The sequence below is a fragment of the Leiobunum rupestre genome, chromosome 2 (genome assembly GCF_980474605.1).
Source record: "Leiobunum rupestre chromosome 2, qqLeiRupe1.1.hap1, whole genome shotgun sequence".
In the NCBI taxonomy this organism is placed as follows: Eukaryota; Metazoa; Arthropoda; class Arachnida; order Opiliones; family Sclerosomatidae; genus Leiobunum; species Leiobunum rupestre.
The window spans coordinates 71305847-71329317 of record NC_143385.1 but is presented as its reverse complement, the minus strand read 5'-3'; the positions used below and the strand labels follow the sequence as shown (position 1 = coordinate 71329317).

The window sequence follows — 23471 nt, the reverse complement described above, 5'->3', positions numbered from 1 at the left end:
TTTAGTAAATTTGTACATGACACACTTTTGGATTTTGTATCGCTTTTGCTTTAACACTTGTACTACACTTTGATGTATGTTCAGACGATTTCTGGCGATGCTCCAATTTCCCCTAACGCCCTAACCGTAAGTTTTCTCCTTCTAAAAAATATTAATTTACCACGGTATCTCATTGGTTACCCAAAACTGACGTCTTTTGGCGCTATTCAAGCGCGCGTCGCTAACGTTTTTCAGTCCCCCCCTATCTCATGGGAGGGGTGGGGGGTAAAATTCGTTCATGAGGTTCGCAGATAGTCTTTACATGAGTAATTATCCACAACTGTGGGGTGGCGGAGTGGTTAGCACTTTCGCCTCGCAGCAAGAGGAGTCGGGATCGATCCCAGCTTATGGCACTGGGTGAAAACTCGGAACCACTCCTTCTGCGTTGAGTTTTCAAATTCGCTCCTCACCGGTTTTCCACCGAATTTTTCCGTTTCCCCTTTCCATAAACACTTGTTGAGGTTAAAGGCCGACTACATAAATCTTCGGTTTACTCTGTCTTTCACTGGAAGTAGGCTTACTGCAATACACGTGTCACGTGTGCCATGCAGTCAGTCTACTTCCAGTGAAAGACGGATGTAAACCGAAGATTTATGTAGTCGGCCTTTAACGGTAATAGTGAGTTAGGGAGCTGTTGGCTCGCGTGGCAAGAAGGGCTTGCCACCACCCTCCTACGCATTGTAACCCGGCTACCTGAATTAATGGCTTTAAAAGTCGTTGGATGACTCAAGCCTAAGGGAGTGCCTTGCTGATTACATACATTCTTTCTATCATCTATAACGATGGTGATTACTAAAAATATATTTTTCCTTCTATTTATAGGAGCTTTTAGCGTTGGGTTGCGGTAATATATTAGGAGGATTCTTCCTGTGCATACCAGGATGTGGCTCTTTAGCTCGTAGCTCTGTCATGGAAAGCGTCGGTTGCAAAACCCAACTAACTGGCATGATTTCTTGCGTCTTCTTAGCTTTGGTTTTGTATTTCATCGGACCCCTACTGGAGCCACTTCCAAAGGTAAGAAAAAAAGATTACTAAATCTAGGTGGATTCAACTGCACTTAAAAAAACTTTCTATAGCAATTCTATAGTATCCTTTAAGAGCTTTTTAGAGAACTTAATAGCCTTAAGAATATTCTATAGAGAAGTACGTAAGTCTAAACTGATGTTCCATGAGTTTATAAGATTTTCATTAATCATTGATTCTATAATTATTTTCATTGATTCTATAATTATTTTCATTGATTCTATAATTATTTTCATTGATTCTATAATTATTTTCATTGATTCTATAATTATTTTCATTGATTCTATAATTATTTTCATTGATTCTATAATAATTTTCATTGATTCTATAATTATTTTCATTGATTCTATAATAATTTTCATTGATTCTATAATAATTTTCATTGATTCTATAATAATTTTCAATGATTCTATAATTATTTTCATTGATTCTATAATTATATTCATTGATTATATAATAATTTTCATTGATTCTATAATAATTTTCAATGATTCTATAATTATTTTCATTGATTCTATAATTATATTCATTGATTCTAAAATAATTTTCATTGATTCTATAATAATTTTCAATGATTCTATAATTATTTTCATTGATTCTATAATTATTTTCATTGATTCTATAATTATATTCATTGATTCTATAATAATTTTCATTGATTCTATAATAATTTTCAATGATTCTATAATTACTTTCATTGATTCTATAATTATTTTCATTGATTCTTAATTATATTCATTGATTCTATAATAATTTTCATTGATTCTATAATAATTTTCAATGATTCTATAATTACTTTCATTGATTCTATAATTATTTTCATTGATTCTTAATTATTTTCATTGATTCTATAATAATTTTCATTGATTCTATAATAATTTTCAATGATTCTATAATTATTTTCATTGATTCTATAATAATTTTCATTGATTCTATAATTATATTCATTGATTCTATAATAATTTTCATTGATTCTATAATAATTTTCAATGATTCTATAATTACTTTCATTGATTCTATAATTATTTTCATTGATTCTTAATTATTTTCATTGATTCTATAATTATTTTCATTGATTCCATAATTATTTTCATTGATTCCATAATTATTTTCATTGAATCCATAATTATTTTCATTGATTCCATAATTTGTTTCCATGAGTTTATAATTTTGTTTTATGAGTCCATAATTATGTTCCATAAATCTATAATTTTGTTCTATGAGACCACAAGTTTGTTCTATGAGTCTATATTTATGCTCCATGAGTCTAGAAATGGCTTCTCTGTGAAAATGAACATACTTACATGGCACTCTTGTGTTAAATGTATTTATAAACTTTTGGCGCTCTCAGTCCGTAGTTTTGTATATCTAAAGAAATTTAGAAAGAATCAGATAAAGTTATAATTTATTCTAAAGAGTACAAATACCTTTAGAAAGAAATTGTGGCTTTTTTCCATAGATTCTTTACTCAGTTGCAACATAAGAAAGGCATAATTTAATAAAATAATTGTTCTAAGATTTGTAATTGGATGTAAATATAGTCTTTAATTAAACAACAGAATCTTAGAAGTAATCTTAATAATCTTAGCAAAGTGCCTGCGTCGTTTCTGTTAAGAACTTAAGATAACGCGATCACTAATTTTCAAACACATTTCAGTGCGTTCTTGCGACTATTTTGGCGACGGCCTTGAAAGGTTATTTGGTCAATATAATAGAGGTCAAGAAACTGTGGAACGTGTCGAAAGCCGACGCGGTAAGAGCCTCGTGCTAAAGTTAATTACTTTTAACAACAGTATATAATATATCTCTAATGACAGAAGTTTCCATCTAGCACTAAAGAATGAATCATGTACCTTCGATGCAAATTACTTTGTGCGCTAATTTCGCGACCAATTGCGAATGTGTACACCATTGAATTGGGAATAATACTGCTAGAATTACAATTACGATTTCTTTTACCATGGTTACGCGGGACCAGTTCTGATAAGACTGTACGAAATTCATCTTTATAATTAGGCGGTAGCGCCATCTATATTTTGTAAAGTTATATGGCCAAAAATAAATAATTATTAGCTAACTCACCGTAACTTGAGTTAAAAAGGGTCGTGTTGACAGAATAAAATTATTATTTAAACAACTTCAAAGGTTTGTTTGTTACGAGTAATCATACATTTCAATTGCAATATAGTTGCCACCACTAGAGACAGATGCCGCCACGGTAGAACGATAAAGTTGATAAAGTCTCCTTATTGAACGAAATTGGTCCCGCGCCAGCCAGATTTAGTTGTACCTCTATTTATTCCCAACTCAATGGTGTATACCACGTCACGGCATGTATTACTGCATCCAGCTATGATAAATATAAAAATATCATTGCCTTGGAATTTTTAATTATTTACTTAAATAAGGTACATGTTTAAATAAATTTAGCAGGATAGGGAGAAGAACATTTCTTAGAAATATATTATTTACTTCTGCTTTTAAGGAAACATTTAAACATAAATTTTTATTTTGTATCAAAGGTGATATGGGTTACAACTTGCTTGTCCACTATCATTTTGGACGTCACCTATGGTTTGATGGTCGGAGTCATCATCACCCTATTAAGCGTTACCTGGAGGATGCAAGGGTAATTACTATTTACGTCAATTCCTTAATTACCCTTTCAGCTATCATAAAGTAACTGGAAAAATTAGCTTACCTGTTGAACTCTCGTCTGCTAAGGTCATCTGCCACCCAGGTTTTGTTGACAGTTTTACCAAAATGTATCTTTTTCGCCCAATTCCAGTTTACCCAAAACCACATAAAAATTATTGCATGAAATTTGAACAATTGATTTTTTAAATAAATATCGTATCCCATGAAATAGCTAACATAACCTTAATTATTTAAACCATCATTGTAAGAAATGATAATGGCCTAATGGGGAAAATATTTTGTGTTGAAATTAAAATATATGGCTTGGGAGAAATGGATGCATACCGAAGTAATTTAGTAGAATCTTGCCTATGTTATTATAAAAGCCCGTGCACGCGAATTTTCTTTAATTTATTTCTGCCATTTTAGTTGGCTTTATCTAGCCATTAGGTATCTCGTACCTGGATCCCGTTGCCTAGGCAACGGTAAGGTTTCAAGATTCAATACCCACAAAAAATATGGCGTTGCAAACTGTTGCATTATATCAAATTTGGCATGTAATTTTAATATTATTAAAGTTTATTTCAGATCAGGGGCGCGTCAAAATTCTAAGAAGGAATTCTTCTCTCTAGAATAGTTCTTCATGATAATTTTTCTCCCCATGAGAACTCGCTAAAAAGCGTCAAATGTAAAATGATTCTTCTAAAGTTGGCGGCTTACGTGAGTCCCACGAACGTTGTAATCTAAGCCTTTGACAATAAATATTATTTTTACACGATTTCACGACAATATATGAAGGAAGAAAACATTTGATTTAAAATTTAAAAGGAAATATTTCATCGGAAATTAACTTAACATTCGCTTTTATCGGAAATTCATTTTCGTCCACAAAATATCATACTGTTTATGTACTTCATCATCTAGTAAACTGATTAGAATATTAGCTACCATTTTTATTTATAATTTCCACATTTTTGACCAAGTGAGAATACTCGGAGATTACGTCACCTCCTGGAAGAAGGACCGTCAAAATTTTGAGAATTGAGAATTCTCACTATTAGGGGAAGGATTCTTAGAATTTTGACCCGTACCTGAGAGCCACCTTGAAGCGTGCAGGGGCCTTGTTAATAACGTAGGCAACGTTCCTAAAAAGTCAATATACAATTGGCAAAAACCTGCGATTTATTGATCCACTATCGAACGTTTTTAATTTTGCACCCTTTAACAGAATAATTCTAAATTTGCAGGTATCGTGGTATCCTATTACGAGAAGTTAAAACATCCGGGATATTTTTACCTAAAAATAAAAAGAAGAAAGTGGTAAGTTTAGCTACTGACTAAATTCCCAACACGCAACCAGCATAGAGTGGTGCGTCAAAATACTAAGAATTAACAATATGTTTCTTGGTCCAATCGAATAGGTGTTTAAGTAAAACATCTCCAAGATAATCGCCAAGAAGTAATATTGTTGAAATAATGAACACCTTCCTTCTGTAAGGTGTGCAACAAGTGTATAATTTTAACCAGGTAGCTTTTTTTGACATATTAAGGCTTAGCAAAAACCGACGTTCTGTTTACAGGTGAAAAGCTTCCGTTATTTTAAAAAGCACTATATAAACAGTAACTTGCAGGTCCTAGCTCTCCAAAAAATTACTTCTTGGCGATTTCCTTGAAGAGGTATTATTTCGCGGCTATTGAAGATAGCTTGAAAATTAATTATATCAGGAAACTGTAGAGGTATACACTTGGAATGTCTAAGGTTCCATTGGGACGGTGATACGAAAGCGCGTCGAGAAAAAGGCGGGGCTTAACTACGTCAAGTGTAAGACGTTACACGATATTTCCAATTCATTGGCTCGAGGTTTGACGCGAAAAGAATGCGTCGTCATGGTAACCAATAGGCGTCTCGTCCCGCGCAAAAAAGGCTTATAAAACAATGGATTTAAAAACCTCAATTTATTATCGTACTTAATATTTTGTAGTAATTATAATGTTCTTCGCGAAAGAAGCGTAGTGATACCTAATTTCAGGTATTTTTATAATCAGGTAAGCTAATAATATAATAACCATGACTAAGCTTAATGACTAGTTTTCGTCGAATGAGGGTAGCGAGGCGCGAGAGTTTTTGTCGTGAGTTTTCCCGCTTTAAGACACGCCCGTTTCTACGAGCTTCATCACGGCCGTAAAAATCTTCCTTAGACATTCCAAGTGTATACCTATATAGTTTCCTGATTCTATTAATTATAAAATTACAAATTTGTATAATGTTTCAGAATCTCAGCCCGGATCAAGGAAGATTGATTCTGTTCAGGTTCGGCAACCCGTTATGCTTCGCTACGGCGGCCAACTTCGTGGCTGACGTCAAACGAATTATCAAACAAATTCAACAGTAAATTCTATTTAACAAAGTTTTTTAGTACTAAGAAATTATTTACGTTACCGAAAACCTACCTGTCAAACCAGCTAACATGACGTGGCGGCGTGGTTAGCACTTTCGCCCCGCAGCAAGGGGAGCCGGGTTCGATCCCAGCTTGTGGCACTCGGTGAAAACTCGGAACAATTCTTTCTGCGTTGAGTTTGCAAGTTCTTTCCCCATTGGATTGAGGGGTTTTCCCCTGAGCTCTTCGGTTTCCCCTTCCATAAAAACTTGTTGAGGTTATTCAGGGTAACGGTAATAGTTAGTGTAGGGAGCTTATTGGCTCGCGTGGCATGCAGGGCTTGCCACCACCCTCCTACGCATTATAACCCGGCCACCTGAATTAAAGGCTTCAAAAGTAGCTTGATGTCTTAGGCCTAAGGTGGTGCCTTGTGTATTAGCCTAGCTGATTATTATTATTATTACCTTCTACGTAGGCTCTCCTCTCAAACGCAAAACCCTATTTTTAGCGGCAACGTTCAATTGAACATGTTAATTTATCTCGGGAAATTTTAAGGCAAGCTGAATTTAATTCTAAACTGCAAAATTTTAAGCTATCAATGGTTTTCAAGAAAAATATTTTAAAACAAATCCCCAACAGATGTCGTGACTGTTTCATTTTGAATTGCTGTTTGTTCTCAGTAACATATATAATAACAGTACCGACTCTTCCGATAATGAATTCAGGTAGCTAAGAATATGGAAAGGCAGATATTCTAACGCCATCCTAGCGAAAGTCCGTCTGCTTTCAATTTTTCGTGCGCCTTTTTCCGCACAGACGATCTCCATCTATGTTTACGTTTTGTGATTAAAAATCATTTATGCTATCATAAGTCTGTCAAGGCCCCCTAAGTTTGAATTGGGCATAAAGGCGCGTGCATTGGAGGATTTGTGCATAAGTTTAAATTTTTCACCAAAAGATGGATTCATGTAACCAGTTTGGCTAGTCATTAGCATAACGTAAAAATTCCGTTCGTTTCAAACTTAGGGGGGCCTTGAAAGTCTTATGGTTCTACGAAGTAGGGAAGAATGGTACCATTGGATAATGCTATACTCCCATATTCTTAGATACCTGAAGGCATTTTTATCTAGTACAGATAACTAATTGAACTTTACTTTGGTGATAGGGTCAAACCATCCGGTGACCGCATTCAGAACGCCGAGCTGGAACCGGACACTCGGCCCTTTTTGGTGGTTGACTTGTCATCCTCTTGCTTCGTTGACAACACGGGCATCGAAGCCCTGCAGGAAGGTCTTGAAAAATGCCGCAAGTGGAAAGTGGAATTCTGCCTGGCAGCCGTACCCCGTAAGAGCTCAGAATAATTATTCTTGTAATCAAGCGTGTCTCTCCTCGTGCAGTCCATAATGTACCTGACACTAGCAGGTGGTTCGAGATCTCATTGTGACACCATCCCCCTTAATATGCAATCGCTTATAGAGTAATAGCAGTGTGACGTCACGGCACGACACCCATACTTATTCCTATAGATAAAAATCGCGACCAAAATGGCGACCATGGTCAAAGCTACGGAGTTCCATTACTCTATTCGTGACAGCGCGAGGTCAAGCGTTTCGATTTTGCGGTCACAATTTATTTGTCCCGACCTATCGTTGTATTTTCGGCATCGGCGCTGGTACCAGAATGTGAACGATCATATACCACAGTCAGGAATCGTACGTGCTACCTTCAGCTTCAATCGCTAGTTCTATTTCACAGTACTCGAATATTATTTCCCTGAACTGTAGTATTCGAGCGAAACCTGTTTCCTAAGACTCTGTCTCTCGAGTGAGTCCTATTTCCCAGTAATCGAGTGAAACCCTTTTCCCATGATTCGAGTACTCGAGCGAAACCTATTTCCCAGGTTTCGAGTTCTCGAGTGAGTCCTAATTTTCCCGGAATGGAATACTCTATCAAGTCCTATTTCCCAAGACTAGAGTGAGTCTTAATTTCCTGAACTCTACTATTCGAGCGAATCCTATTTCCTTGAACTCTAGAACGCCCACGAAACCTTTTTTCTTAGACTCGAGTACTCGATCTTGTCTTAATTTCCAGGACTTGAGTATTCGAGCGAGTTTTAATTTCGCGGAACTAGAGTACTCGATCGAGATATATTTCCTCAGACTCGAGTATTCGATCGAGATCAATTTCCCAGAACTTGAGTATTCGATCGAGAACTATTCCCTAGGACTCGAGTATTCGATCAAAATCTATTTCCTAGGACTCGAGCACACCTAATAATCCAATTTTCCAGAACTAGTACACCCCTAAATATTTATTTTCATTTATATTAGTGCTCTTAAGATACATCATCCAATGTAGTGAATATGTTTTCGTAACACTTCCTTATTTGTCCCGAACAGACAATTTATTGGGCGCTCTGCAACGGTCAGGAACGTTGGACATGATCGGACACGAGAACGTCTTTCCCTCCATCCAGGATGCCGTTTTGGCCTGCACCAACAAGATCAACATGATCAACTACGACAGCGTATCGGCGTCGGTCAGCTTCAACAACGAACAACTTGACGGCGGAAGCGGGAAGGTACCAGTAAGTACCAAATCACAATATTACCAGATCCAAATGGGCTTCAATCTTTAAAATTATGGCGCCAATTCCTTCAATAAATTTCAACTAAATGTGCGAGGGAATAGCATACCCGTTCAAAAGAGTTACGCTCATTAGTTTCGATTATAGCCATAAGCATGCTGACGAAAGTGTACCTGGTCCCTGGGTCTGTGAACACCGATAATTATATGCCCTGGTAGAAGAATACTTGACTGGTTTCAAGGCAGGTTCAAAGGCTGCTTCCTCCCTCTGTCGTCGTCCACCCCAACTCACTAAAATTACACCTTAACTTTCTCCTTGACGAAGTTCTTGCTACGCCACTGCGATATCGGTTTGTAATTTGCCTGCTCGAAAATAGCTTCGAAACCGTCTATGACATCTCGAGAAAGAAATGGAACTTAACACACCTGCTCCGAGAGCGGTATATAAGGGCTGCGTTCAGTAACCCTCAACGAAATATCTGAAAAATTATTTTCGTTGAAACCGTTGCTAGACGAGACGTAGGATCTAGTTGAACGCTTTTTTCGCTTATTGTAAATTTTGTAAAATAGCGTCTGTTGCGGTGTCTGCAGCAAGCCTTACTCCGTGCTGCGACGTCACGTGACCGTTGAGCAACGGAAAAACCTGATCTTACAGCCGATGACTTCGTTGCTCAACGGACGGGCAACGTGACGTCAAAACCGGAAGTCAAAAAACCCGTTCCGTAAAAAACGGCTGACCGTTGAGGTCAGCGCTGAGCTTTTTTAGAGTTACTGAACGCAGCCAAGATCACGGAGCGCTCGTGGTCATCCAAATAAACGTGAATCAGAGTAGATTAGGAAACGCAATGGAACGTTAAATGTTGGTTGGGTCAATCTCGGAGCGCTCGTGAACAGTCCAATGGAACATGCGAAAGTGGATCAGTGATTCAGAGTAGATCCGATCACGCAAATGAAACATAACTTGTATGTCGTAGGCTCGTAGCAGTCAAAGTTAAAACACGAAAGTGTTGTTGGTTTGCATCTACGTGATATCATAAACCTATCAACCCTAAGTTAGAAACGCGCATAGCGCCCTTTGTACCACCACTGGACGGGCGAAAAAGAAGAAATCAGGCGATAGTATCGGCACCTGGTAGAGATAAATTAAAGCTTCTTCCTTCCCCCTTTCTCTCTCTACGCACCTTTCTCTTACTAAAGCAGCTGGCATCATGCATTGCGGGACGCATTACGTTTCTCTTTTCCGGCACCGGGTGGATTTAGCGCTGTACTTTCGACCGTCGTTAGCTTGGACCAACACTGCCTTTCGATTCAAACTTAGGGTTGATAGGCTTATGGTGATATTAGCATGCTACTTATCTTTCTGACATAGACCTAGCTGTGGTGGTGCTTTTGGTATTAGTCTAGCTGATTATCAATTATTAGTCGATTATGAGTGTCACATTTATAAATGTACGAATTTTCAGATGTACAGCAACAGTTTACAAGTGCCCAACCAGAGGCGCGACTCACCATCCAGTCAGTCGGACGTAGGTCTACTGGTCAAGGACTTGGGTGGTGGTAGCGAAGGCGACGGTGACAACGCCTCCGCAAGCAGCGACGAACTGGACGATTACTCCAAACAAATCAACTTTACCATCAGCGAAAACGGAAGGACGCAAAGGGCGTCCATTGTCAGCAACGCCAGTGGACATGTCGTTCGGAGTTCGTATTTGTAGATCCCAATAACCAGAGACACGAAAGCCCTCCAACTTCCGGTGAAAGATACACGTATTTCTCGTGCCGTTCAAGCAAACCGTCATTCTCTATTGGCCAAGATTGAAGAATTTATAAAATAGATACTTTCAAATTTGATTCAAATTGGGCGGTTAAGGAGAGCTCTCTAGAGGTTTGAAAGATAACTTCGAAATGTTTAAATTAAAACGCTGAAAATTTCAAAAATAAATACTGCCCCCAGTAATATTAATTTAAAATTTTGAACCTTTTAATATTTATTCGTCACTTATTAGGTTTAAATTTCAATTATTTCTCGAACTTACTAAAAATGTATCAGATATATGTTCTCGCGGGATTTTGTCTCAGGCTTACACCGTTTCTTTGGTTTACCCATTTTTAGGAGACGCCAGTTAGACTTGGCTACTTTTGCGTACGACATTATATATTTAAATTTATTTATTATTTTAATAATGTTTTTTAATGTAGCAAATGAATTTAATGCAAGAACTTAAATTATCATTAATCACTTTTTAGACCCCATTTTTATCTGAACCGTGGTAGGGGAGGTTTTAAAAAAGCTTTTACGTAGTACAGTAAGTGTTAAAGCGCTGCCTACGTTACGTAACGTAGGCAGCGGTTAAAGCTTTTCGCTTAGAGTTGTTGTTGCAAGGTGCTTCCATCTATTAGCATCTTCTAGAAACGTTTTGTCAGTTTCTTATGTTGGTTTTATTAAACTTAAAAAGCGTTATGCTTAACTGACACCAATAAACTGGAAAACATACACTGCTATTTATACAATCTCAAATTCATAATTTATAAACATTTCCCGTTTTGGTCAATAGAGGGCTCTAACGAGCAACACGATCGACAAGGACGATTTTCCTAGAGTTTAAACTGCGCGTTTCCGTCCAAAACATGACATAAGAATGTGCATAAGACTTACGTTTTTTATTATTATTTTAATAGTGTAGAAATGATTTTTGCTGTATTTCATACCTCGATAAAGCGCGTATTGTAAATAATATTAATAGTTACGCGCCTTTCATTTTAATTACTTTCATAGATTACGATATACATATTTCGTTTTATAATAATATAAACGAGCTTTATAGACACCGCAATTGATTTTTACCAAAAAAGGAATTAATGAAACCGATTTCAACGCTTTTTACTAGGAGTACCAATAACATGTACCCAAATGTAGGTCCCTTACAGAAAAAAAATATTATATAGCAATACTATAGAATTTTAATCAGAATCATAAAGAAAAATTCTATAGAAATTTGGGTCAATTTCCTATTATCATTGAAAAGAACCGTTGGAATTTCTATAGAAATATTTAGGGAGCACTCATAACTCGTTCCCAGATTTTCGTTATTTAGATAAGTATTTTGTAGAAATTCTGTAGAATTTTTATTGGAATCATATAGAAAAAGGACTCAAATTTCTATGGAATCTATAGAAGTCTAAATCTTAGAAATTTTTACATTATCTTATAGAAATATTTCTAGAGCGAATTCTATAACATATATAGGAATCCCTAGACGTTTTATAGACTTCTATAACATTTTATAGAAAGTCTATAGAAATATTTTTTTTAAATTTTGTAGGAAATATATAGAAAGTTTTTATATTAAGTCTATAGAAAGATTTTAAAGGAAGTGTATAGAAAGATTTTAAAGGAAAAAGATTGTAGAAAATATATAGAAAATATGTAGAAAGTCTGTAGAAAATATATAGAAAAGTTGTAGAAAATATATAGAAAGTGTTTGTATTAAGTCTACAGAAAGGAAGTGTATAGAAATATTTTATAAATAGTGTATAAAAATATTTTATAAATACTTTTCTAAGGTTATGTGTATTATTAGTACTCCTTGCTTTTTCGATTTTTATCATTTTTGTATAGAAATACGTTGCCTAGCAACCGATTTTGAGATATGTAGTCATTTTATAGAGGTCAGAGCACGCTGTGTACATTTTTCGTTAGTTTCAAACATTACAAAAATTCATGCCTATTTGCGCCATCTATATTGAAACCACAAACTACAAATAATAAAATAAATAAAACAAATTATTTATGATTCCAATGTGTTTTTTTTATCTCGCAATTTATTTATTGTGATATCTCAATAATATACTTTAAAATGAAAAATATCAGGAAACGTCAGATTTCATAGATGGCGCACCGTAGTGTAGGGCCTTAACTCGGTCATAGCCGACTTTTAATTTCGATCTTCCTAAAACACTACGCTCACCATGGTGTCTGCTGGATCAAAAACTCGTCTGTAAAGGAAAACATAAATATGATAATATTACAAACCGTAATTTACGCGCCAAAATTCATATAGGTACCATTACCGGTCGTTAGATGGCGATCTGAGACATTATTAAATTCTAGCTTCAATGTACCCCTTTTACGCCCCCAATAGGTATAGATTTCGCTTGACATGAAAGGGTTATAATTTCTGAGTTAAAATTCATAGTAGTACCACTACCAGTCGTTAGATGGAATGCAGAGGCACTCTTATATTTCTCCTTCTCTGACGGACGGGTATAACTTTCTCATATGGCAGAGACAGGTCGTTGCTCTGACCTTTTTAAAAAACTATAATGTGTATTATTTTCTAAAGTGCTGGAATAAAGGTTTGTGGTGATACGTCGAAAATTTTCGAATTCAAAGACGCTGTAATTACGAATATAGTTGTCGATAGATGGCGGGCGTGTCAATATAAAAAAAAATTCTTAAATGTATATAATATTAATTCAAATTATTGCGTATCGTGAACTTGTCTAAGCATGGAAGATGTAGATTTCAACATGGACTGATCTTAGAAATGCAAAACAACTACGGTTTTAAAGGGGAACGGCCAAGCTTTTCCAAATATCGCCTTATTGGCATATCAAAAGATCAACAAGACGTTCAATATACTTACACGCTACACGTACCTTATTTTGTCTTGAAAAAGCCAAGTATTTCGGTTTGAATTTTCGACGCCATCTTAAGGTGTATCGCCAGCGCCAGCAGCACCTTAGTGAGCGATTTGCGAACTATCCTAACTTTTAAAATCGCGCAATTTAGTCAGCTTAGGTATGGAGTAGTTTATCTACTCCAAGATTTAGGCTTAGGTCTCGTATATTTGGAACGCGCCGCGCGTGCAAAACAAAACTTTCGCGTCTTCAGCAGCGCGCGCTTTTACCTTGTTTTGCTGTCTCACCGATTTCTCACCAGTGGTCGCAACGGACGCGCGCTTTTCAACTTCCCGAATTTTTTTTTATTTTATTAAAAATTAACCACTCAATATATTTTTATGCGGTTTTTGCCATAAATTTTAGTTTTTAAAGGGCTTAAACCTTGACTAAATTCTAAGCACTGTTTAGAGCACGTCAATGGAATCGAGGGTTTAAAGAAGATATTACTTTTTGTTCTCGGGGACCTTCAATTTGACAAGAAATCTGCAGTTTTCTTGCAAGATAGATTGGTAAGAGTTCTTACCTTTTACCTCTGCTTTTAAAATAAATTAACATTAACTTTTGGATTCAGCTTTTTATCTCCCAAAGAATAACACCATAAATACGACCATTAATTGCTAAATAGTTATCTATAAAACCGGGAGATAACGGTGCTATTATATTATCAGAAGGTAATAATATATTTCGTCAAAGTATTCATATTTTGGTACTGCTAATGTTTTGTTTTCATGGCGTACTTTCCTACTAATAAAGCAAATTATAAACTTCTGATACCATCTATTTTATTAAAAAAGGTTTTAAGGTTGCGTCAACGTTAATAAGTATTTAATTTAATGTCATCATCGAAGGCCTTATTTTCAGGGCTTGTCAATTCGCGACCGAAAACTATCGCTACGCCTTCTTTGGTTCGCCATTGAAAGCTAGATAGGTAGCGGCTAAAGCAGACGCTATTAGTTTTTCCTCGTCGTTATTCGTTAATTTGACTTTATAAATAATGATACTTGCACTTAAATAATTTTTGCATGGTTTTATTATATTTGCAAAAGTTTATTTGAGAATAAAAGTTCTTATGACTTTTTAATTTGTTTGTAGCAGACGCTAGATCATAGGCGCAAACTCAGAGAAGCTAGCCCCGTTGCGCCACCTAGACTCGTTTCGGTCGCCAATAAACAGCATATAAGTGACTAAAACTGATTAGTTCTGGTTGAAGCTAGTATATTTCAGAAATACAATTAAAACTAATTTGTCAGAACGCACAGGGTACGATGTAACTTATTTGGCGTCTCATTCTACTTTTGCAAAGATTTCGTTCCGATTACAACGAATATTTCCCGAAACAAGTCCGTCGTGTTGGGGGACTTATTGTAGTTTCGCCGAGGGTGTGCTATTTCAAACCAGACAATCCATGTTTTAATAAATTATTGAAATCGTTCAAATGATAATTTTTTATGAAATATAAAAGCCGAAAATTTCTAGAAATTGTGGATTTCAGGGGCGTAACGCCCGATTACGAACCTCTCAGCAATATTGTAGTTAAGAGACTTCTTAAAATTAATTATCTGCTTCGATCTGGATGACTTGCTTGATACTGAACACATTATTGGCCATCTAAACGATCCTGAAGCCCACCTCAAAAATCTATTTCAATATAAATGCATTTTTATTCATCTAGACGATCCTGAACACAACATTGACAATTTTGTTCATGGTAAACACATTCTTATCAATCTGGTTCTCTATTAACCTATTTTTATCGATCTGAATGATCCTGAACCCATTCATAACAATCTGGATGATCCTGAACCCATTCTTATCAATCTGGATGAACCTGAACCCATTCTTAACAATCTGGATGATCCTGAACCCATTCTTACTAATCTGGATGATCCTGAACCCATTCTTATCAATCTGGTTCACTATAATCCTATTTTTATCAGTCTGAATAATCCTGAACCATTCTTATTAATCTGGTTCACTATAAACCCATTCTTATCAATCTGAATAATCCTGAACCCATTCTTATCAATCTGAATAATCCTGAACCCATTCTTATCAATCTAGATGATCCTGAACCCATTCTTATCAATCTGGATAATTCGGAACCCATTCTTATCAATCTGGATAATTCGGAACCAGGGGCGCGACAACATTGGATGTCCAGTGTGTCTGGACACCCCCTAGAGTCCAACGGATACCCCCTCCCATGGTGTCATTTCGAAACATTAAGGATAGCACAAATGAGTGATCATTAGTAAATAGTGACCTCGACGTTGAAAATTGGTATATAGACTTTCAAAATGGTACTATCAACCTTCAAAATAGCGATCACGACGTTTAAAATGTTTATCTCGAATACCTTCAGGTTAAAAGTGCAAGTTTGTTAGAAATAGAATAGTCTTCGTCGCACCAACGGCTACGACTGGTTCGATTGTATTAGTGTCCACGGAAGCAACATAGCGGCACTAGTGTATTACCAAGTCAATATACCGCGACGTCTGCTCCAGAAAAGCATAAACAAGAGATAAATAGAAATTCTTAGGAATCACCATAATAAGGATGACGTCAGATAACCTTGTTTTTCTACGCAAAACACGACACAGCTACAGATAAAACATAAATAATATATTCCACATAATATATGTTATCTAAAACCGGAACATATTACAACAAACACTTCACAGCCTTTGCTGAAGCGCTCTCCCACTCCCTCCCATAGCTCACTGCTCGTCTTCTCATCTGGAGTGATATTGAGCTGACTATTACCTTAAATTTGGGTTTTAGGAAAGAATGAAACTGAAGTGAAGGCGAAAAGAATGGAGAACCGATTTCGCATCTCAAATGAATGTGACAAATAGAGGGGATACTATTTACCCTCCTCTCAAATGAGCGCGGAAAGAGAGGAACTGCGATTTTGAGTCTCAAATGAGCACGGAAAGAGAAGAGTGGCGAGTTTGAGTCTCAAATGAGCGCGGAAAGAGAGCAGTGGCGAGTTTGAGTCTCAAATGAGCACGGAAAGAGAGGAGCGGCGAGTTTGAGTCTCAAATGAGCATGGAAAGAAAGAAGCGGTGAATTTGAGTCTCAAAGAAGCACGGAAAGAGAGGAGCGGCGATTTGTAGTCTCAAATGAGCACGGATATTGAGAAGCGGTGAATTTGAGTCTCAAATGAGCGCGGAAAGAGAGGAGCGGCGATTTGTAGTCTCAAATGAGCACGGATATTGAGAAGCGGTGAATTTGAGTCTCAAATGAGCGCGGAAAGAGAGGAGCGGCGATTTGTAGTCTCAAATGAGCACGGATATTGAGAAGCGGTGAATTTGAGTCTCAAATGAGCGCGGAAAGAGAGGAGCGGCGATTTGTAGTCTCAAATGAACACGGATATTGAGAAGCGGTGAATTTGAGTCTCAAATGAGCGCGGAAAGAGAGGAGCGGCGATTTGTAGTCTCAAATGAGCACGGATATTGAGTAGCGGTGAATTTGAGTCTCAAATGAGCGCGGAAAGAGAGGAGCGGCGATTTGTAGTCTCAAATGAGCACGGATATTGAGAAGCGGTGAATTTGAGTCTCAAAGAAGCACGGAAAGAGAGGAGCGGCGATTTGTAGTCTCAAATGAACACGGATATTGAGAAGCGGTGAATTTGAGTCTCAAATGAGCGCGGAAAGAGAGGAGCGGCGATTTGTAGTCTCAAATGAGCACGGATATTGAGAAGCGGTGAATTTGAGTCTCAAAGAAGCACGGAAAGAGAGGAGCGGCGATTTGTAGTCTCAAATGAGCACGGATATTGAGAAGCGGTGAATTTGAGTCTCAAATGAGCGCGGAAAGAGAGGAGCGGCGATTTGTAGTCTCAAATGAGCACGGATATTGAGAAGCGGTGAATTTGAGTCTCAAAGAAGCACGGAAAGAGAGGAGCGGCGATTTGTAGTCTCAAATGAGCACGGATATTGAGAAGCGGTGAATTTGAGTCTCAAATGAGCGCGGAAAGAGAGGAGCGGCGATTTGTAGTCTCAAATGAGCACGGATATTGAGAAGCGGTGAATTTGAGTCTCAAAGAAGCACGGAAAGAGAGGAGCGGCGATTTGTAGTCTCAAATGAGCACGGATATTGAGAAGCGGTGAATTTGAGTCTCAAATGAGCGCGGAAAGAGAGGAGCGGCGATTTGTAGTCTCAAATGAGCACGGATATTGAGAAGCGGTGAATTTGAGTCTCAAAGAAGCACGGAAAGAGAGGAGCGGCGATTTGTAGTCTCAAATGAGCACGGATATTGAGAAGCGGTGAATTTGAGTCTCAAATGAGCGCGAAAAGAGAGGAGCGGGGAGTTTGAATCTCAAATGAGCGTGGAAAGAGAGCAGAATTCCAAACACTGAACTTAATTATTTAATTCTAAAAGATATTTTATAGGGTCGTAAACCATGCGGAACTGCGCGATAATAACAATTGAATAGGGTTCATATACAGTTTTTAAAAAACATCTTATTGAATGTTTAAATAAAAAATTAAAAATATAATATATTTAATTTTAATAAGCGTTAGATATTGTTGTAAAAAATTTAAAAAACAACTTAGACTGAACAACCACCAGTATTCTCTTCCCATTAAAATGCAACAAATGAGCCATACATCTGATTGGTTAGAAAAAGCTGACTCGATTGAAACACATGCCAGTGGCGTTCCAAACCCCCCCCCCCCCAGCATTAAAATGCTAAGCTAATAAATTCCTTGCGTAGGATCATAAGTAACATAATAACAATAAGTATGACAGTTAACGAGATTTACAACCAAACTGATTTTCATTATGTTTTCTCAGCACAGAGCCCTGTAGTGTCTAAAATACGCGTGACTTCCGCTAAGCCGAAATATATGTTTTCCAATAGATAGGCGGAATATTAGGCTAAAATAATAAAAATTAAAAAAGTTTTTCTCGGCGCCACGAGCTCATGTTTTTTTTTATCACGCGTGATTCGCACGCCGGCTTCGAAACAAAGCCAAAGCCCCTCGCGACTCCGATATTAGGTTTAAATTTTAATCAAAAAGTATTCATCGAAAACGGTAAGTCGCGAGTCCAAGTCACAGCTTGAAGAGAGTATCAGTGCCGAAAAAAGGTTCGGTTAGAAAATTAGCATTAAAGCAATAGGAAGTGTCATACCTATTGTTATTATGTAACTTATGGTAGGATATAACTAGAAAACACCGAGGTAAAACGTGTAGAGGTGAAGACTTGGTTTTATTGCGCGCAGACTGTTTACCTTTCACGTTTCCTTTAGGCCTAATCTGTCTAAACACGTGCAATCTCGGGCAAAATATAAAAAATAAATTCGGTGTAAGAAATCTGTTCCATTCGACCGAAAAAGCCGCAATAGCCGCAATTTCGCGGATTTCGGATTCGGTCTAATTAATTTCTCATATTTACTAGAACGCCTTTCGTGAATTTAAAACCACATACCTCATTATTAAGAAATTATATTTGAATAAATATCCAAACTATAATGAAAATAATTAATTTATAGCTCAGATATTGTTCTTTAAGGGTACATTTAAAAATGTAACACTAAATATGAAACAATAAAGGTTTCAAGAAGGAAACTTCTTCAGGGCGGACGCACTTCCTCTAATAGAAGAATAGGCGATATAATAAAGTAACGTGGCCTTCTTGTTTTGATGGGAAAGGCCACCTTCCACTATGCTTCCATTAGCTTTCCCACCAAAGAGCCTATGAATTCATCCGTAGGCTTTAACTGTACTATTTCGTTATCCCATTTTAACAAGTTGAGCAAGCATATCTGACTTTATAATATCGCCTATTGGGTGTTTCTACCAAGGATCCTATATGTTAGAAGGATAGGTAGCCCGCCGGCCAGCCCGTGTTTTCAAAACGCCGGCAGCGCCATCGATATTAAGAGAGCCTCTAAACGTGGGACGTCTTGTTTCTATTCCCTCAAGGACAAATTTTGGCGGCGCTTCCTCCATGTTTTGTCCTTGACGGAATCTAAAGACGGATTCTCTATCGCGCATGACCCACCGACGGCGCTGCCATTTTTCGTCCCTCACCTCATATCCTTCTAACCCATAGGATCCTTGTTCCTACTATCGTTCTAGACTAGCGCCATGAGCGAGAAAGAGAGAAGCTATGGCGCACCCTACCAGACAAGGATTGTTCTACTCCCTTTAAGGCAACAGTAGGATAGCAAGAAGGAGTCTGTACCTAAGAAGATGAAGACTACACATCCTGGAATAGAAAATTGTATTCCCCCAATGCGGGCTCCCCGATCTCTCTAAGGAGACTCAAACCTTTGGACACACGATTTTTAGCGCCATCCCATGACAGCCAGTGCAACTTCTGTTTTTGGAATTTCGTCTGCCAGTTGTTCTAAACTTTGGAATTTTGAATGTACGTTATATTTCTGTAATACATGAAGCGATGTTAAAACACATGATTTTGAAAATAAAATAAGAGGTACGTTCAGTAACGCAAATCTGGGAAGAATAGTGACGTAGGAAGTTACTGAACGGGGTTATTTTTAGTCAGCGCGGTTTTTAAAGATGGTGGCGATAAATGTTACGGGGCCCGAAAATCAGAGGAAGCGGAAAATATTATTTCCAATAATTAATGAGTTGGAAAATGACGAAATTATTGACGACAATATTCTTTAATGTCGCAACGATCAGTCTTTTATTAAAAAAAGTGAAAACGGCCGTTGCAGTAGCTGAGGCATTCCAATTAAATGATAGGCCTTTGACCAAACCAGTAGAATTGATGATTAAAACTACAGTCGTATAATTTTAACTCATCCGCCAGCTAAACTGTAAACACCGACGCGTTTGACGCAAAACATTTTCTCCGAGATGAGCATCGGATGCCCATCGTGACGTCAACACGGAGACGCGAAAAATCGTACAGTAACGAAATGTGGGCATCGATTACTCATCGATGTTTTCGATGAGCGTTACTGAACGTACCCAAGGATTCGTTACCAGGCACCTGGTACCCCCCTCGCACCACCCTCTCTTTCAACAACGGTGCTATAGCGTCAGTTCCGCGGAATAAATGTCAAAATAAAATATAGCGCCGCGATAACTACGCGCGTGATACAGGTACGACGGCAATTAAGTGGCTGGGAGAGGCGAGGGCAGCGCCACCTACCACAAATGTGTGGATAGCGGAATAGCGCGTCTGCGGAACTTGTGATATTAGTCAGGCAACGCTTCGCTTGAGGTGAGTGAATCTAGATTATATTCTCGAAAATTAACGTCCTATTTGATATCGGGGGAAAAATCTTTCGTATTAAACTGTCATTTAAATTGAAAGGGTTATTTCAAATTTGTTACATATTTTTTTACTATTTTATGTCTATTATATAATATTATATTGTATTACATTACTTTTGAAGTTAATGAACCGAAGTTATCAGACTGCTATACTCCCCATGTTGGAGGCGTTTTCCTCATAAAGTTACATTTTTACCTCGAATTTGAAATTTTGCGCACTCCTAGGCCGAAAAAAAACGTTTTGGTTTTTATGATATTATTTTTTATACATATAAATAGCTATAGCCACAATTCCCAAGTGCAATTCATCGCGTCAAAAGACGGGGATGGAAATTAGCTTTTATATGACTCGATTTTCTGATCATTTTCATAAGGAAAACGCCCTCCGATTCTGAGGTTCATTTACTTCTGATTACATTACATTACCCAAGTCTATATATATATATTATAAATAATTTATGAAATATAACCGTGGAATGCAGACACAATCAAATTGAAACGAAATCTAACACTCAGCGGACTTTAAAACGATAAATGTAAACAAGTAATTAGTGAGAATACGTAGGAAGCACACTTTTCAGCTCATGTTTTACGGTTGAAAAACCACGCCTCTTCTCTGGCCCCAGCTAAGGGGGGAAGATACCTAAGGGGGGGAGGAGGCACCGTTCTTGTCTCGCAGAAAGTATTATCCGTATATCAAGAAACCAGAGGCTATAGTTACGCAAAAATATTCTCAGCTAAGGTGAATTCATTCTGGATTTAACTATATAAAGAGTGAGAAATTTCGGAGTAGCGGTACGCGAAAGAAATTATTCGTCGACATTTGGCTCTATTTAGTTACCGAAATATAATAGGTACACTTGTTAGATTTCAGATAATTAACCAGCGGACACCATGAGGCGATTTTCGGACCCAGGGGGCAGTCATACGACTGATTATTTGTCGAAATTGCAAAAGAGACATAACGTCTTCGGCAAGGAAAAGAACTCGTAAGTATAGTTTTTTTTTACTAACATTGGAAGTAAAACATAAAATTATACTTATTAATTACCATGGTATAATATAAATATACAGGGTGTTTCAAAAGTTGATGCATATATTTGAAGGAGTTTTAGGGGGTGAGTTAAGATGTATGCCTGTTTTTTCCTATTTTAATACGATGAGTTAAAAGAGCGCCAGAGAGCTTCAAAGTGTGGCCTACTAGCCCCTGGAAGTAGGCTGCAACAAGCGCAAAACCAAGCAGCAGGGACTTTAAATACTGTTTAAGTTTACTTTTTAACGCTGATTACCTCGATTTGTTTACAAAGTATTTTTTCACCTATCACACGAATCCAAACATTAATGTTCGCGTTTACTCCGGCCCATAAACTATTCGCTTGTTCCGGAGTATTAGGGCTACTATTTTTACTCCTTCTGAAAAGGAGGTGTAAAGAGAGTCAATCGGATTTTGACGTCTGCTAGCCCGAATTTATCTGCTTAAAAGGCTACAGGCAGCCATTTTGGAAAAACGTTTTTACTCCAACTTAAACTATTCGCCTCCACAGAATCGGAGTAAAATGACGTTATAGCTTTACTCTTCTTACCCTACTCCGAAATCCCGGAACAGGCGAAAAGAAACACCTACTATTTAATTTGTTTGGAAATAAATTATTCAAATTTGAATACTTATACACGAAATGAATGTTAGCTGCAACCAAAATGTAGGGTTATTTCGACCTTCGTGGAAAATGAATTCATCTTGCTTAAGTGAGGCTAGATTACCACCAGGTTAAATATATTATCGGACTCTAAACGGAGTAAACAATTATTTCATTATTTTAATAAAAATATTTTCAATATTTTAAATTCAAATTTAAAGTAATAGATTATGTTTCGCGTTAAAAGATGGTGGTTTTGGGAATCTCTCCCACTTTCTATCTATGAAATGTTTTAAACAAACATTTGTAGTTTAGATAAATAACTCTTATATTTTGAATATGATTCTATTGACGTAGGTCACCTTTGCTATTTAAGTATATAAGAAATAACTAACCATTGAAATAAAGCTCAGGAAAAATACGAAAATATCAGCTTGGTTATTAACTGAAATGTGCGAGTAATTTATTCCCCTTGCAAAGGTACGAAATTAATTGTACAGAGGTTGGGTTTTACCGAATCAAACGGATATGGGCCAATGTTGCGAGTAGTACTATATACTGCGAGAAACACACATGTGTGTGGGAAAACACCATGAAATGATTGCAGTACGCGTTTGGAAATTACCCTAAAAAAAGGTAACACTTGCGCAATAAATCATGAGGTAGTATAGTTGCTAAACTCAATTATTTGGGACACACAAAAAGTGGTTCTTTTGGAAATTATATAAATAGGAACTCTACACTATAAGATCTGTTTACATTTAAGGCGGAAATAAGTGGTTTTGTGTTTCTGAGAAAAATAAGAGATGGCGCTGAAACACGCCTCGTTTTGTCAAAAAAAAACAACATTTATTTCAATTTCACGTGATTTATTTAAACTCATTGTACTGTTAAAGTTGAGGGCAGCGCGCGCGCATTTAAAAAAAAGTACTCGCGCTGAAATATTAGCTCGCGGAATAAAACTATACTTTAGCGCGTTACATTTGACTTTTGCTAGTTATTACGAAAGTCGCTCACCAGGACCGTAGCGACCTCGCGCGTCAGTTACGCGAACTACTCAAAAATACGGTTTTATTTGAATATAAAATTAGTTCCTTGGGCTAGCGGTGCCATTTTCAATCGTTAACTAGATTTATGTCAAACCTATGGAGAGCAGTTTCAATTTTAAAAATCGGTCCACTTGTTAAGATTTTGTTTTCCAAATACTATAGTTTGTAAAATATTTAAAATT

The 23471-nt window shown here is 37.1% G+C and overlaps 2 protein-coding genes across 5 annotated transcripts in view; both read left to right on the top strand.

Moving 5' to 3' along the window:
* The window catches only part of LOC149958929 (anion exchange transporter-like), a 62142-nt gene extending 49111 nt beyond the window's left edge, over nt 1–13031 (top strand). For both annotated transcript variants that reach the window (XM_090166287.1, XM_090166288.1), the window contains exons 11-18: nt 862–1053; nt 2720–2815; nt 3585–3691; nt 4947–5019; nt 5973–6088; nt 7243–7421; nt 8477–8664; nt 10127–13031. In XM_090166287.1, the coding sequence (XP_090022413.1) occupies nt 862–1053; nt 2720–2815; nt 3585–3691; nt 4947–5019; nt 5973–6088; nt 7243–7421; nt 8477–8664; nt 10127–10378 (1203 nt within the window). In that variant the 3' untranslated portion in view covers nt 10379–13031. The remainder of the gene's footprint in view (nt 1–861; nt 1054–2719; nt 2816–3584; nt 3692–4946; nt 5020–5972; nt 6089–7242; nt 7422–8476; nt 8665–10126) is intronic.
* Nucleotides 13032–20478: 7447 nt separating this feature from the next.
* The window catches only part of LOC149958928 (solute carrier family 26 member 10-like), a 41130-nt gene continuing 38137 nt past the window's right edge, over nt 20479–23471 (top strand). For 2 of the 3 annotated variants that reach the window (XM_090166284.1, XM_090166285.1), the window contains exons 1-2: nt 20479–20550; nt 21471–21592. In XM_090166284.1, coding sequence (XP_090022410.1) covers nt 21498–21592 — 95 coding nt within the window. In that variant the 5' untranslated portion in view covers nt 20479–20550; nt 21471–21497. Of the gene's footprint in view, nt 20551–21323; nt 21399–21470; nt 21593–23471 lie in introns of those variants that run through there. The other variant, XM_090166286.1, reaches the window with a different exon arrangement.